Genomic DNA, 17901 nt, shown 5'->3' on the forward strand with positions numbered 1-17901 from the left:
ATGGTTTATCTGTGATGTGGCTGATGGTCATATTCTAAGAAGCCACATCCTCCTGAGAACTGTGTAAACAGCAGTTCTGTGACTTCCGGCTGGCCTCAGATGGTATTTAAAAAGCACATGCCATGCCCACCAGGCTAAGAAGATACCATCCATCACCATGACTCTCGTGGGATCACACAAGTCAATGAAACATACTCAGTGGGGCTTGATGACTTGGACCACTGCAGCCTGCACCTGGGATGTGTTGCAAGCAGCATTACCAAAGCAGTGGTTAAACTTAACTATCTGGGTCAAGAAGAGGTGAGCCAGCCAGCATAACATCCTAATGGGGCAGAGCAACCAGAATCTCCACATAATTGATGGGGAAGAAGCCTGACTGGCCATGGAGCATCCCCTCATACCAGTTCTCATCAATCTGGTTAGTGAGTGTGATGATATCACCCTCTTTAAAACCCAACTCCCCTTCATTTTCAGGTTCAAAGTCGTACAGAGCTCGGCAGCAGGGCTGATCCATTGGGGCACCTGGGAGTAAGAGCAGGAGAGAAGAACACAGAAAGACAAGGGGAATTTAATGCACGTATCTACCTCCTGCTGCACCTGCCCAGCTTGCTGTCCCCCTTGGTTCCTCCCTCACTCCTCTTCCCACTGAAGCTTCCTCTTGCTACTGGTCCCCAGTGTCTGCTGCACGGCACCTTGCCCTCTAGCAGTCTTCAGAAGCTTTCTCATGTTTCTTGAAGTTGTTGAATTGCTGTTTCTATTTCCAGTATGAAAAATTGGCCACATCTATCCTTGTGATACGTACAACACAGTTCATCAAGGTTGGCCTTGCTAACAATGCCCAGAGATGGGAGACCCAATGACTTAAGGAGTATTAATGAGATTTAGGTTCAAAATGAAGCATGGCCAGAATTCTTTCCATGCTAGCACTTTAAGATCTCTGCACATGTGAAATAATAGAGTTTATTACACGGACAAAACTTTACAACTTCAGAATAACAATGCAGTTCTCACTTTTAAAAAATAAAGACACCCCCCCCCCAGCCTCTGGAAACCGCTGTAATGTAGTAAAAATAAAACAATATAAAACACTGGGTTCAAGTGTTCTTACTCTCTACGGACAAAACTTTACAACTTCAGAATAACAATGCAGTTCTCACTTTTAAAAAATAAAGACACCCCCACCCCAGCCTCTGGAAACCGCTGTAATGTAGTAAAAATAAAACAATATAAAACACTGGGTTCAAGTGTTCTTACTCTCTGTGACCTTGCATAAGGCACTTTGCTCTCAGGTTTTGTCTAAAATTGGAACTAACAGTAGAACTTACTTTTCACAGTACTACTATGGCTATTAAATGAGATTATATAAAAATGATATAATTTACACCTTTGCGTTATATAATGCATATATAAATATGAGGTGTGCATCAGAGCTACGGCATAGAAAAAATAATACATTCTTCCTTGAGTTAAATAATGAAGGATGGGATCATAGCTTAAAAGGGATCTATATTAAATGAGCAAATATATTAACACAGCAGGCACACACATATGTATATCGACGCAGACAAGTGCATACAGCTCCATGCCATCTAGATGGCTTTGAAGGGGAACAATGAATTTTTTTTTTTTTTACTTAGAGAAAGCAAATTAATGAGTCTCCAAAAGAAAAGTGAAATATGTGATTGGTTTTTGAGCAGGGGGAAGCAGGTTACCTATAATTTATATGACTAGTCCTTGTAACAAGATAACTTCTAAAAACCACTGTTTATCCGCACACTGAGGGCTCTGAGCAGCAGAGCTAAGCACAAGGAGCAGAGAACTCCAACTGTCATCACACACCTCACTTTTTTCCTTCACGGTCTCCTGAGAGCATCTATGTTTCCTACTGTAGAACATCAGGCACTGGGGATGCAGGGAAAACAGGAGAAAGCTGCATATCCTTAAAATCCATATCCAGTAGAAGATAGTTCCTGTTCTTCAACCAAGAAGATTACCAAGGTTGAATATATTTCAAGCACAGGTTTTTATCTGATCTGTGTGTAGGGGGTGGAGAGCGGTGGTATCACCTAAAAGAATACATTACTGGGTATACATCAATATTCCTGATAGAAAATAAGTTTTAGCTTTCACTGTACCAACCTCTTACCACAGCACGATGAACTGGCTGGAGGGTGGGGAGAGGAGGGAAGTCTAGCAGATGCTGAGACTCAGAATATATTCATCTACAAATATATTCACCCACATGCTTCTGTGACTCAAGAAATCCAACTCAGCAAGTTCCTGGAGCTTGCTGTCCGTGAGTTATAAGTAAGTGTACGTGGGCACGCACTGCCCAGTAGCATGATTCCTCATGCAGGCAGGGATCACGGAAGCAGAATAACAGGAAGAAAGGATGACATCTGTACAACTAAGCTCACATATTAAGGTAATTGTAAGACCACAAAGGAGGGTCAAAATCAAATGTGTTTGTTAGAACAGTTAAGTATGTGCTGATGATGGACAGTGAGAGAAGAAAGGGACTTACAAAGAAAGTTTTATAGAGGAGAGAGAGTAAAGGAGGGGAAGAGATAATCAATGAGACAAGAAGGAACTCCCTTAAGAGTTTCTACCCGACAAAACCATCCTGTAAGAAATATATTATAGTGGATTCCTTATGGACACAGATTGGACTGCTCCTAGAATTTCTGGAAGAGTGTCAGTGGGGTGTGCCCAGGCCCGGGGAATGGGTTCTGCAGGCCTCCGCTCCTTACCTGCAGGTTTGGGAGTGCCCGTGTGGGAGAGGCCCCCATTGGGCTGAGTGCTGTCCCCAGTTGTAAACTCCAGGCTCATTCGAGGTTTAGGCTGATATTCCCTTCTAGGCTGAGATGAAGCTTGTCTTATTCTGCATAAAAAAGAAAAAGGGGGGTAGAGTATGCAGCCAATTAAGAAGAAAAAGAAAAGCAATATAATCCTGAAAATGCTTAGGTCACCCACCAACCTACCATTGTGGAGTATGGGAAATCTGAAAAGGACCCTTAGTTTTCTTATCTGTGTCTGTCTCCATTTTAGTGCTGTGGTCACACCCTCTGTGGTTATACCCTCACTGTCTTCATCCTTCCTCTCACTTTCTCCCTCATTTACTCAGAGCTCACTTTTCAAGTATGCAGGGTGCTAGGTGCCAGGAACTCAAAGATGAATAAGTCACAGTTCCTACCCTCAAGCAGCTTATGGCCTGGAGGGGAAACAGAACATAAACAACTGATTACTGCCAACTGTAGTAAGTGCTGCTACGGAGATAGGACAAAATGCCACAGGAACCCAGGGGTGGAGCTGGGGGTGGTGAGGAGTCTACCTGTCCATGGGGAAGTTGGAGAAGGTTTAAGGAGAAAAGGTAAAAGATAGGTAAGAGTCATTTCTAGATGAACAGCTGTTTCCAGAAGAAAGTTATTTCTTGTAGAGCTTGAGAAGGTATGGAGGGAGGAAAGGGGGAAATACTGTGTGCTCTGGGCACAGCACAGAAGAAGGGGGAGCGAATCCAAGGGAGACAGGAGAAAGGTGGAAAGGTACAGGCAGTAAATGTATTCTGCACATCTGGAAGTATTTCCCACAGCTTCAGGTGTTCACGAAGCAAAGTGAACAGGAGATTTGCAAGGGTTGGGGGGAGTTTAGGGTATGGCGATTGTAGAATGACAGTGGCTTTGGACATATTTCAGAGGAAAAAAAGAAAAGTGGCCTTCATGCTCAACAGATGTCACAAAGACATATAATATTTCTTTAGTACGTGGAAGTGCATGGTTTTAAACCATTCTAGAGGCTTCAGAGTGTTACACATAATTCCACAAGGGTGCACTGAGGAAAGATGAACAATCCAAGCACTAGTCAAGGAAGCTACTGAGGAGAGGAAGAGGCTGGCCAGATGGAAACGGGTGAGGTCGTTTCCCGTAATACAGCACCGTACTTGGAGGCTGCCTTGTGCATTTATAGCCATATCATCAGCTATGACAGTCGACTCTGGCCATGAGCTGAGAATAAAAGCTGCTGCAGCAATCCTTTGATGTACATGCATTCAGTTTAACTAAAATAACACATACGATACAGCACAGGGCTACCGCGTACAGCTGTGCAGGCTGTGTCCTGCAGCTCCAGGGAGACTCATTCATGAATTAAACCACCCAGCCTGGCTGTGAGGCCCATCTGAGGAGGTGGAACAGACATAAGAAAGCAGCTCCCTCTGACGGACCTCGTCACCATTCAGAGAAATACAAGGTATGGAACGACACAGGCTTTCCAATAGGTTATGCTTAAACGTGAACCCCTGCTGCACCACTGTGTGACCCTGAGCCCCAGTTTGCTCATCCGTTAGGTGAGGCTAACAATACTTGGTTTACAGGGCTCTTATATGATTGATGATGATACACTTTCAGTACCCACACAGAATAGCTGCTCAGCAAATCACATCCATTATCATTAGTAGAGTCCTGGTGTCCCATCTGTGGCATCCAAAATACTCCCTAAGTATTTAGCTCTCATAAACACAAGACTAGATTCAACCGAACAAAGTAAAACAAAGCCCAAGACAATATAAAATCAAAACAAATGGTCCATAAGGTGTCTTTGTAGGATCAGCAGGAATTTTGGTGGAAGTTTTTCTTCGAATGTATTCTAATGTTTCCACTTCTTTATACACTATTTCATAGCAAGAAAATGGAAATGGAAAATGCAGGGAACTGTAAAATACCTTTCTTCCAGTCTGACTGTGACTTGCTGCAGGATCTGGACTGCCTGCTTATGGTACTCCAGCTGCGCTTGGATGAGCGCAGACAGCTGGCTCACCTGTTCGATCTGCAGAGGAACGGGAATCACACCTTAGTTACCAGGTTACTGTCCTTAACCAGCTGCTAGTGCCCAGTCCACACGACACAGCTACCCCGGACACACGGACCAGTGCTCAGTGATGCCCGTGACTGTGTGGTGAGCCAGGCTGACCGACAGATAGTTTTGCAGTTTACAAACTGATTAAGGATAAGAAAGCTTCCCTGTGTTTGGAAACTCTAGCGCTATGAGAAGAAACTTTAGGCAGAATCCTCCTGAAGATGACATAACTCTCATCAAACAGTCTCATGCTTAGCTACAACCTTCTGATTAGGATTTGGCTTATGTTACTGCTTTCCTATAGGACAGAAGATGCACTGACTGGAACATTCTTTGCTCTCTATGCCTTCATGCCAAGTCAATATTAGTGCTGTTAATAAAAATGTGGGTATTGATTTCTCACATGAAGCACTATGGGAGACAGTGTGGTACGATGGAAAGTCTTTTATTCTCTCTGACCCTCATCTGCAATGTAAAACGGTTGAGTCAAGTGACATCTTGGGTTCATTCCAGCTCTAATATTCTAAGCATCTTTGGTTACTCTTCATGTTGAGTCTTGTGTTGTGATCCAGCTGAATAATACCCTCTGAGTTAACAGAGGCAATGCTGCCCCACGGGTTTTGGGGTGGGGTAGGGTCCTGGGTGAAGGGAAGGGACACTGTGATTCGGGTCACCCTCATCCCCATGGTGTTCCTCTTCAGTAGTTAGGTGGACACGTTGTTTTACATAAACACACACTCTGGCACTGTCTCTGGATAGTGTGAAAGTCTGGATATGTTCAACTTGCCTCCCCTGTCACCAGTCGGGGGTGTGATAAGTACATAAAGGCTCTGTAAATATCTTGGCAGAAGCTGGTCCGCAACTGATGGGGCCGGAGGTGGGGATGAGCAAAGACAGGAAAGCTGGTTAACAGGTTTTATGACATGAGAGGTCGGAATGTAAGTTCTAAAGCCATGAATAGTAATTCAGCACTCTGGAAATGTGAAGGCAACTTTTAAACTATCTCATCTATGTCCCAAATGTAGTATCTATGCGACAATCGTCAATCTCAATTGAAATCATCTTTGGAAAGAAAATGTCAACTTTACCTCAAAATACAGACCATCTTAACCTATGTTGGACACTCACTTCTGAATACATTTTACTTGACTGATATTCTTATTTAATCTGAAGTCAATCTGCCTTACACTTCACATTTCAACAGAGTATTTGCTTAAGCTATTGGACTTCTATAGATCATCAGAAACATTCTTTATCTCCCCACTATTTATAATACTTTAAGATCATTAGCAGACAAAAATCTAGTTAAATCAAACTATAGGAATATAGAAAAAGCTTCATCATTTCTCAATCTACTTTATAATTTTAAATAATTTAAAAGAATAACCATCTACTGAAGTTCTCACCACATAGTACAGTCATTAACATTTTTTTTAATTACATAACCCTTTAACACATTAATCTTGTGCCTCAAAGCCAAAGCTAAATTAAAAACCACAGGAGAGTCACTCACATCCATCTCTAAGAGATTGAACATGCTTGACTCAGCAATTTCTTTAGACTCATCAAATTTCTCCAGAGCCTGACGTAGCTCTTCATCTGGAATCTTGCCTTGTCGTTTCTTCTTGTAATCAAAGTCCAGGCGTCGACCCTCCAACTTCTTTAAATGATGCTGAAAAAGTCAAGGGCAGGAATATGCTTTGAAAGGACGTACGGAAAAGGCCTGTTTACAGCTCACTTCCCCATCATGCCTATTAGCTTCCAAAATAAGACAGGCTAAGTTCTAAAACATCATGTCACCAGAAAAATAAAGAAACCTGCATCATTGGGGCAAACGCTTCCAAATGCTAAAATATTTATGTTGGGAAACATCTTTTAAAATAATTAATAGCAAGAAAGAAATTGTGGGAAATACCAATACCCTTTATTTTCTACCCCTGCTGGGTCAAAGCTAACGTGGAATATATCCCTCTCCATCCCATGACAGAAGCCAGGAATGTGTGTACACACCCTACACATTTGGAAAGCACAGGTATATGGGGCTCACACGTCCCCATCTTCAAGAGAAATGGTATCTCATGGGAAGGCAGAGGAAAAATGCTTTCCTTGAAATGAGTGAGATAGCATGGTATTCTTCCTTTTCATATCATAGAACATTAGTGCTGGAAAGGAGTTATCTTTGAGGTAATCCAGTCTGTTAGAATCACCTAAGATGCTTATTAAAAATATGGATTCTTGATCACCTGAATTAGAATATCCAGGGCTGAGGCCTAGGAATCTATGTCTCAACACTTACCCTAGTTGACTGATGTAGCTTTAGGAGAATCATGGATTAATTTAAGTCTCCCGTCTAACAGATGATGACACTTAGTCATAAGACCTAACTTGGAAAGGACCTAACACCATACACTGCGCATCAATCCCTCTTGGCATCACCCCAGATGCACACATTCCTGGTGTGTGGCTGCCCAGCCTTGTCCGACACCTCCACTGACCAAGTAGGAAAGTAGTTTCCGAAAGCTACAAAGTATTTTTGTCCTATGAGCAGCAGTGTTTCGCTACTAATGGGGGCGGGGGGAAATGCTAGATTTTTCTTGATCCTGGGTGTGCAAGGGGTAAAAGGGAAGGAAACGGAAACAGAGTTGGGAGTGGTGAAGAAATGAGAAGGAAGGAGGAAGAATATCCTCGACCTTCCTGCCCACTGTACACCCTGCCTCCAATCCATGCCCTGATCCAAACTAAATGTGTGTATCTTTGGAAGGAATATCCTTTTAAAACATCTGAACTTGCAGTCAGCTGCAGGGTAGAGTACTGCAGGCAGGGTTACATGTTAGATTTGGAGTGAGTCTGCCACATACTAACTGTGTGGCCTTGAGCCGGTGGTAGGGCTGAAGGAGATTTAAGCTAGAATAAGGAGATCAGGGAGACTTCACGTTATGGCACTTCATTTTACAGTCAAGAAAGTCAAATTTCAGACAAGTTCAACAAATATTTGTTAAAAGAATGAATGAGCAAACACTACACACCTAGTTCTAGGCAAAGCCAGTTGAGGTTTACTATTTGGAATTAGCTAAACTCTTCTACATGTTTTAGAAGGAGGATAGTTGGGTTCTTCCTCAATCCTAAAAAACATTATGAAAATACGAAAACACGTGTTTACAGAGTAATAGAATAATTATGTATTTAAGCTAACAACTGGTACAGTTAGCATTTTAGAAGGTGAAATCACCCCCAGAAAACCACAGAATAATAAAGAAAATTGTGTATTATCAGGGAAAGGATATTACCCTCATGGAGAAAAAAGTTTGAAAAAACTTGAAAATTGAACGTGGAGAAGTCAAATGTAATACTCAGGAGTGGCACAGTTATCATAATACTGGGGCTAAAAGTACTGCATTTCTGGTTTCTCTCGATTTATCATGCTGGATTGTTTTGCAATTCACATGCTCAGTGCTGACAACATGCACGGTAAGCTTTAAAAAATGTTTCCTAAAGGAGAAGGGCACCTGCATCTGTACAATTCCAACTGCCCACTTCCCAAATAACTAGCTGCAGATACCTGAATTTCCCTCAGATCTTTGTCATGAAGATTCTGAAGGGGGTCAATGAAGTTCTGCTTCACTTCCATGTCCAAAGAGTCCTTCACCTCCGAGAGTTCCCGCATGGCCTCTCCCACCTCACCAAGCGCTGGGCCTGCAAGGGGATAACTAAGCACTTGTACTCGTTAAAGGACAAAGGTGAAGGTGAAATGCACTTGCAATAACAGCACCCATCACAGACGAAAAACCTGGGATTACTGTCTGTCTTCTGAAGACAACCAAGACAACAGACAGCAAATAGTGCCCTCTGGAGATCGGTGTATTTTCCACCTGAGACAGTACATGAAAGTTCACTGAGTACAATAGACTCAATGCCCCCCAATGGGTGTTAGAGAGACCCCTTATTATAAAGAACATAAAATTTTGCTTTTCCTTTAAAAAGCAATTTGGAAGCTCCCTACCCTCCTTTGTAAGTGCTTGCTTTCCCTTACAGGAGACCTCTTTAAGGCCAGTGCATTCAGCAAAAGCAAATACCGGGAACAGAGAGCAGGGCTCCATCAGGAAGGACAGTCATGTGCTGCGACCTCACATTGTGAAGCAGTGAAAACAGAAGGTGGTTAGTATGGCAGCTGAGGGTCAAAGGACAGAGGGGTGAAGGAATTCACCTGGGGTAGTCAAATTAGGTACCCTATATAGAAGAGGAGGGAGCAAAGAGAAAGCTCATGGGGTGGGGTGTTGACTCATGCTGATTGCGACAGTTCCCTCTGTCCCAACACTCTAGTTACCGCCAGACACGTGCAGTGGTAAATGTCCAGGCATCTGGATGTGTCACCCAGCTACTGTAATGATGGGATCTCATTAGGAAAAAAGAAAATAAATAAAATTCCTAAGACAAATGACACCAAAAATGATGATACAACTCTGAAAACAAATTTGGGGCCCATGTGGACAAGACCTAAAATTGAGAATCAAAATATAAAATGGTTTAGATTATTTCCTACAGAGTTTTCTTAGTGGCACTAAAATCCCATGGACAAATGAAAAATGAAAATGTGAGGAAGCATACATTACCGAAGTTGCAATCATCTCCAAGCTCTCTTCCAAACTTGAGCATGGCCTCTGCCAGCAGTGCTTCTGCCTGAGGATAGCCTGGCCCTTTCTCCTGGCCACGGATTTTTGACATGGTGTTGATCATGCTGAGTTTAGCTCTGGAAGCTGGAGACAAAGAGATACGAGACTTTCAAAGCAGGCAATGTGATGTAGGAGGGACATGGCTGGGTGGGGAGTCAGGCCTTCACCAGTCTCTAAACCAGCTCAGCTACCGAAAATTGCCCCTCCACCAATGTTTTCATCTGCAATATGTGCAGCTTAGTCCACAGATAAACACACACCTGCTCTTCTAATCGCTAAACTCTCCCTTTCTCTCAAAATCTCAAGAGGAATTTAATAGAAAAGGCAAAGCTCTTCCACGTGAAGATCCCATCTTGCCTGTCTTCCTGTGCCTTTTCTTTTTTTCTTTTATTTTTTTAACATCTTTATTCGAGTATAATTGCTTTACAATGGTGTGTTAGTTTCTGCTGTATAACAAAGTGAATCAGCTATACATATAAATATATCTCCATATCTCCTCCCTCTTGCTTCTCCCTCCCACCCTCCCTATCCCACCCCTCTAGGTGGTCACAAAGCACCAAGCTGATCTCCCTCTGCTATGCAGCTGCTTCCCACTAGCTATCTATTTTACCTTTGGTAGTGTATATATGTCCATGCCACTCTCTCACTTTGTCCCAGCTTACCCTTCCCCCTCCCCGTGTCCTCAAGTCCATTCTCTACTCCTGTGCCTTTTCTGATACTCTCTTCATTGCTGTGGCCCTTCAGTCCCTCTGTGGATCTGGGTGGCCCACAGAAAGCACTTCAAAAACTACAGGATTATGTGATCTCGAAGTTTTAGGATTCTACCTTTTATTTCAATACTAGGAGCCTATGGACTGAAGTAGGAAATTAACTGATAACTCCTGCAGTGTGGGCCTTATGCCATGTTTCACTTACACCACATATAAAATAATTTTCAAAATCACTTCTCAACTAAGATTCTAACAGTAAACAGTCCCATGAAGAACAGAAATATTATGTTCATTAAAAAGACAATTACTTTTCTCGCACGTAACTGCTTCTGAAAATTAGTTTTGTGCCACAAAGACAGCATTTCAATTTCTTTTTTGCTTTTGCTTTTATAAAAGAAGATGCCTAGAAGGCAAATCCAGTTTTCATGGAAGAAACAGGTTTATTAGCACACTGTTAAAGACAATGATTTACTTGATGCTAGGATACTACGGTTTCTCAGGTTCATTATCAGAGTTGGGAATGTACATTAACCTAGAATTATGCCCAGGATTCCATCTGCTTGGAAACCCCTGATACAATTACACCTAAAGCACACACTTCCAGCATTTAGTGGCTGCCATTTCATCTTGAACATTTGTTTTGAATAGGTTTTTATTTAAACTTTGGGCTTCAAAGGTCGAATCTGCAGACAAAGAGAATTATTATGAGAGGTCACCCTCCCAAGTTTGTCCCAGGGATATTATAACGAACAAGACAGCTATGGCCTCTGCCTTTATGAAGTTTATAGTGAACTGAGGGTAGCGTCTATTTTAAAAGCAATTAGAGTGAAGTGTATATACTAAGTGTCATGTGGGGAGATTACAGCAAGTCACGAAAGTATATAGCATCACCCTAGTCTGTAGGAGTGGGCATCGCAAAGAAGGTTTTGGGTGAGAAATATCTTTAAGCTTAGAATCACATAATGAGTAGCAGTTAGTCATGCTAACAGATGTAAAGCCTGGTGGTACCTGGAAAAAATGTAAAATTCACATTTTCTTTACTTTGTTTCTCATAGAAAAGTGTATCATACACATTAAATTTAAAAAATTGAAAATGTCACAAGATGACATATTTTTGGGGGGAATGATATAATTAGAGTATATATTCAAAGACTTTTCTACAATAAGCCATATCTGAAATCCAGGAAAGACATAGTCCCTGCCAAGGTGCTCACAGTAGAGTGAAGTGTCAGGTACGTAAACAGTGGCAACAAATGTGATAAATGCAATAATAGCTAATACACACAAGGTACCAGGGAAACACAAAGAAGGAGTAACATTAGTACAAATAAAACTGAAATAAGCAGACACCAGACAGTAAGAGGTACCAAATGAACAGAAGGAAAGAAGATAAATGGAGATAAAGAAACTGAGTAATGAAAACACACACAGTGGTTAATCCCTTCAAGTCCTGTTTTTACACTCTAAAGATTTATTCCTTTTACAAATTTGGTTACTGATCTGTGCTTAGATCTTGGTTCTGCTAAGAGCTGTCTTCTGGTAAGCAATTACCTGAAATAACTGTAACAGTTTAATATACTGTGGCTGATTTTCAAATTTATCATTTTCAATGTTGTTCAATTCTTCCATTAATTACTTAGGAACATCTTGAATGTGTTCTACATTTTCACGAGAAGGGGGAAGAAAACCATATTCTATTAGCTTATTTCTTCAAATCATCTAAAATACTTATTGATTCATATATTTGAAGAGACCAGCTTTTAAATTTATTCACAGCTATTAACTATTTTTAAGACTCCTGGATTAGTAAAACTTCTGTGTTCTTGAAAAACATCATCAGATGTCTGAATTAACCATTTTTAAGTGTTAACATAATTATTTTAAAATGATTTTTAAAAGCAGTACTTGAAGGAACTTCGCTGGTGGTCCAGTGGTTAAGACTCCACGCTCCCAATGCAGGGGGCCTGGGTTCGATCCCTGGCCAAGGAACTAGATCCTGCGTGCATGCTGAACTAAGAGTCCACATGCCGTAACTAAAAGACCCCACGTGCCACAACTAAGACCCGGCACAGCCAAATAAATAAATAAATAAATAAATATTTTTTAAAAAGCAGTACTTGAAGAAACAGAGAAGAAGCCTGGAAAAATACAAATTTAAGACACTAGAATTCCTATAATATGATCTCGGGCTAGATAGCTTCACCAAGTTAGATGTGCCCCTAGGGACCCTTCTCTTCTCTTCTAAAGGGACCTAACTCCTGTCCTTCACATTATCTTTATATTTGCCATAGCTTTAGCCTTTCTTTCAAATTGTTACAATCTCTGTAAGCCCCCATCTTTACTTTCCCACCTTTGCTATTCTAGTTCAACCTGCCCCCACTGGGCTTACTGCAGAAACAGCTTCCTAATAGCAATCTCTCCCCTGGCCCATGAAAGCAGGATACTGGTATGCTGCTCTGCGTATCTCCCAGACAGGATTAGCATAAAGCTGTACACGCATGAGATGTTTAACCTTGACTGCTGAAGGAAAGAATAAACGAATAAATAGACTATCTTAGAAACTAGTAGACGGTCATGGCAGTGGTTTTCATAAGCAGACTCTGTTCATATCTTTTGGCTCAGGTGACTGACAGCCTTTTGAATCGTAACAGAGAATGGGAACTAGAAAACTTGTTTTTTTTTTTATGAAGAATAAAAACTGTAGCAATCTAATAGAGTTCTTTTGCAGAGAGAAGCTACCTGACCTATACTGAAAACAGGGCTTTAGGGCCAGTCCAGACTGTGAACTGTGAGACTTGCCAGCGCACTTCCCTTACTGGTCCCCTAGAGCAGCGGTCCCCAACCTTTTTGGAACCAGGGACTGGTTTCATGGAAGACAATTTTTCCATGGCTTGCCCACTGCTTACCTCCTGCTGGTTCCTAACAGGCCAAGGACCTGTACCAGTCCGCGGCCCAGGGGTTGGGGAGCCCTGCCCTAGAGAACTGGCAGTCAGGTTTGAACCCTCTGGGCAGAAGACTGGAAGATTCTTCTCTGGGGAATACAACCAACTCAAGAGAAGAGACTTACAGATATTCACAGCTGGAAGCACCCAATGCAACAACTTCAGGCTGATTACCCTAGAATGAAGCTATAATAGTAAATAAGCACCCTCCCTTGACTCAGCTTTACTGTCCTACACCTAAGAGGAAAAGGTTAGCCACTAACATCAGACTTTGAAGAAAGTTTCTAACATGAGACAGGCAAAACAAATAAGGAAATTGTAAAAAACAAACAACTCAGGGAAAGAAAAATAACTATCATTAACATTCTTAGGTGTCTAAGATACTTTATCAATGAAATAAAAAAGAAACAGAGAACTCTTAGAAATTAAAATATAATTTAACTTTAAATATGAATTTCAATAAAACATAAAAATTTAAAAAATCAATAGAAGCACAGATGATGAAATTGAGGCAAATCCCCCCAAAAGTAGAACAAAAAACCAGAGATTAAAAAAATCAAAAAGAAAACATAAAATCAGGATCAGTCCAGGAGGTCTAACAGCTGAATAATGGAAGCTCCAAAAAGAAAGAACACAGATATAGAAGGGGAAGAAATTCTTTTTAAAAGTTCAAGAAATTTCTGAACTAACAAACATGTTCCCAGATTGAAAGGGTCGATCGAATGCCCAGGACAATGGATAAAAGGATCCTACCAAGGACTATTAACATGAAATTTCATAACACTGGAGACAAAGAGACAGTCCTAAAACCTTTCAGAGAGGAAAAAATAGGCTACACACAAAGTATCAAGTATTAGAAGGTCACTGAACATGAGAAAACCATGAACAACATGAGAAATTTCCTCAGAAAACAATGAAGCAACGACTCCAATATTTTTGGAGGAAATAACCTATAACCCTAAATTCAAATTATCAATGAAGTATAAAAGTAACATATGACATTTTCAAATACACAAGGAAGATTTCAATTTATCTTCCCAAGGTCAATGGAAGAGGCATTCTACCAAAACAAAGGTGTCAGTTGAGAAAAGGGACAGGTTAAGGGATCTAGAAAAAGGGATCCAGGATAAGAAAAGAGGTGAAAATGATGATACAGGGAGATCTCAAGATGGTCCTTGTGCATCAGGCATTGAGCACCAACTGTAGCTGACACTATACATAACCAGGTGCATGCAGCTCACGGAGCCATGAGCTAAAGGGAACTATAGGCTCCCCATGATCCCCACTGGAATCAGGTTATAGTTGTCCACTACTGTACCTTGCTTTATAATGCACCCTTCATTGGCCTCCTCCCCTTTCCTAATCCCCTAACAGGATTAGGGGATCATCTTGGATCATCTTGGAATCATCTTGGATCATCCTGGAATCATCTTCTAAATCAACCACTTGTGCTCACATCCATGCACATGGTTTACTTCTGGGGGGACCCAAACTAAGACAGTAACCAATCTAGAATGCAGCATCAGATACGTATCTGAAAGATAACTGACACCTGGCACGTTTCAATGTATTGACAGGAAATTCATATTTGTGGCAGAGGGTTAGGGAAAGAATCAGTGAAAGGTACACAAAAAGTTAAGAAACTGAAAATTAAAACAATTATTAACTCCAGGAAAAACAAAAAGGTTGTATAAGAAAAGAAATATAACCATATTATTCTGCATGTCTCAGATCTGTACAAGTTTTACAAGGGCATAAAATGTAAATACTGAATACTGATCCAACATAAATTATGCTATAAACATACTGGAAAAATGAGAGAGGGGAAAGATGTGGAAGAATGGGAAAACAGGAAAAGAGCAAATAATTCTCATCTTTTAAAACGGGAATCAAACTGAAACACCTAAAACTGGAAAACTAAGCAAAGGCAACATTAGCATGTTGTTTCAAGACAGAAGTAAAAACCAAAGAAACAGCCAAACAGGTTTTGAAAGTGTTGCTTCTGGGAAATGGAAATGGGGGAAGCAACTCCAGGAGGGCTGCTGTTTTTTGTAAAAAGCTTTAAAAAATATATATATATATATTTTTTATAATATGAGCATATATTACTTCCATTATGAAGTACTAAATTTAACATATTTCCCACTTCTTTTTCCATCAGTAGACCTAATTTAGTGGCTGAACTGCATAACTGCTCACAGTATTTCACAATCTGGACACTGCTCTAACCTCAAGGGTCTTTCCACCAAAAGTTCTGTTGAAAAATATGTTCAGTGGTATAAAGAGAATTGGCTAGGAAGAGAAAAGTTAATAAGGATTAACAGGTGAAATGCCATCAAGGAAAAAACCATCAGAGGCAAGGTCTCGATGAGTCCACATCTAGGTGGTTTCTGGAAGGAAATGTATCTGGTGAACTGAAACAGCAGGAAGTAAAATTAGGATGACCAAGAAAGCTAATTTATTCCCGCAAAGGGCTTCCATTGTTTTGTCTTCTGTTAAAAAGGGGAGGGGAGCAGTTTCTTTTTTGTCCTCAAAAATTGGTACTATCTTTTCAGGAAGAGAAACAGGGACAGTCAAAGCTCAATCTGTATCAGCTCTGGACTCTAAAGCATAATCTGTACCATCCCTTGAAGAGCTTTCTAATTCTGGGCACAGCCAAAGGGAAGTCAAAGCTCTGCGGAGAGTAAAACAGAAGCTCTCCTCACACCGCCAAATGGTGTTATTTTCCTCTGACCTAAAAGTGGTGTCCCTGTGAGTCACTGCTCAGTCTCTCCTAAGCAACTAGCATGGTAACTAACCGGGAATGTTGAAAACCCAGTACTTCTGCTAAATCTTAGTGTAAAAAAAAAAATTTCTTAATCCAAATGATCAAACAGGAAAACAGACCATTAGGTCTTGTCTGTCATGGAAAACAGCACAGTGCATTACAATAAACATTAGCTTTGGTTCATACAAACACAGGTAAAAATCCAGGCTCCAAATCTTGCTAGCTGTGTACCCCTGAAAAATCATTTAATTCTGAAAGTTATTATCAGGATTCAGTGATAAACAGCCAAAAGAGCAACGAGCACAGACACACACCATAGGCACTGGAGACAGGGGAAAGCACTCATTTCTACCCTCCATGTTCTCTTTCTAGAAGTTTGTGTGGAGTGTTCCACTGTCAACTTGGTTGTATGGAAAACTACATTTCCCAGAACCCCTCCCCTGCAAGTTTCCAAGCTAGAATTGGTCCAAAGTGAGGCTGTGCAAATTTGGGAGGCGAAGGTGAAGCAGCAGCCATACACTCTGAAGGCTGAGGTGAAAACAGGTTCCAGTTTGTCCTCGATTTCATACTCTGTGCCCAGCTCTTCTTGAATGCTGATTCTGCTGAGCAAGAGTGCCCCCAGGCCCACCACAGAGCTTTTGCTGTAAACTCACAGAGGTGGTAACTTGAAGAGACAACAGTCTTCCACAGCCTTCCATGCCCGCTGCCCTGTGCAGTGCTGCTCCAGCAGCTGGGCCTGCCTACCTTCCAGATTCCTGTACGTTTGTTTACCTGGGTCAGGGCTGGTCAGTGAACTTTCTCTGATCCTTAACTCTACTTTTTTGGCCTTTATTTACCCAGATCTTCCTACAACTGTACAAGCTCTAGTTCCTTTAATAAACCTCTTAGCCCATAGTATCCACCATGTCTCTGCTTCCCTTATTGAACTCTGACTGACACAGTGGCTGATGGTCCAATATCTAAACTGACAAAAATTTATGATTTATCCTTGATAGAGCCCTGAAAGTAAGTCAATAAAAATGATTGTAAATATTTCAATTCTGCAACTCTGTTTTCAGGATAGACATAAATTTCTGCAGCTCTGTAGGTAGGAGTTAGCTGCTAACTGTGGAAATAAAACCAGAAAGGACAGCCAGTTTAACAAGGTGGGATTAAGACACAGACTTTGGAGTCAGACTGTCTGAGACCAAATCCTGGCTATATTTCTTGCTGGATGATTCTGGGCCTCAGTTTCCTCATTTGTAAAATGGTACCTCCCCCTCATTGTAAGGTTAGGATGATGCAAGGATTAGATGATATAATGTATGTCACAATGTTGGTACATGATAAACATTCAATAAATGTTGGCTATTTCTATGAGTATCAGACATGCCAGCAAGTTCCCTATGTGATTTTGTATGAGTTACTTTACCTCTCTGAGTCTCAGGTTCTTCACTGATAAAAAGTTGAAAAAAAAGGAGACAGTTGGATAATTCCTAAAACTCTTCCAAGTTCCCCTACTTAAGGTGGTTCTTCTTAGATAGAAGACTTCTCCAAGAAAGCATGCCCTGGCCTTCAGCCGTAGAAAACTTCAGCAGTTTCCTGAAGTTGCTAGAACGGTCCCTCTTCTTGGAATGACCCCATTCTCTGTCTACCTGCCCAACATAACACCAGGCACATCTTTTCTACAGTCCTTCCCAATTACCTCTACTGCCTCCAAGTATACGTGACCCTTCTCTCATTTTATGTCTCCACCATGCCCTGTACATACACTGATCATATCTCACATGATACTTTCTCTCTTTTCTGCATGTCTGTTTCCTGATACAAGTTAGGAAACTACACCCTATTGAATTCTAGCAAAGGGCCAAGCATACAGCAGGTGCTTACTTATTAACTGTAGGGTGAATGATTTCATTTAAAAGTTTTGTTTTTTTTTATACAATTTTCTGTATATATCATTTTTTCTAATCCTTAGAAAA

At 41.1% G+C, this 17901-nt stretch overlaps 1 protein-coding gene across 1 annotated transcript in view; it reads right to left on the reverse strand.

Annotated features, from left to right (window-relative positions):
* Positions 1-322: 322 nt before the first annotated feature.
* SH3GL2 (SH3 domain containing GRB2 like 2, endophilin A1) overlaps positions 323-17901 on the reverse strand; it is a gene marked incomplete at its 3' end in the record, with an annotated part of 195803 nt that continues 178224 nt past the window's right edge. The window contains exons 4-9 of the mRNA XM_082620005.1: positions 9462-9605; positions 8411-8544; positions 6365-6523; positions 4718-4821; positions 2751-2881; positions 323-522 (exon numbers count right to left, since the gene is read on the reverse strand). Of these exons, the coding sequence (XP_082476131.1) occupies positions 323-522; positions 2751-2881; positions 4718-4821; positions 6365-6523; positions 8411-8544; positions 9462-9605 (872 nt within the window). The remainder of the gene's footprint in view (positions 523-2750; positions 2882-4717; positions 4822-6364; positions 6524-8410; positions 8545-9461; positions 9606-17901) is intronic.

The sequence above is a fragment of the Mesoplodon mirus genome (genome assembly GCF_964341445.2).
Source record: "Mesoplodon mirus genome assembly, chromosome: 1".
NCBI lineage: Eukaryota > Metazoa > Chordata > Mammalia > Artiodactyla > Ziphiidae > Mesoplodon > Mesoplodon mirus.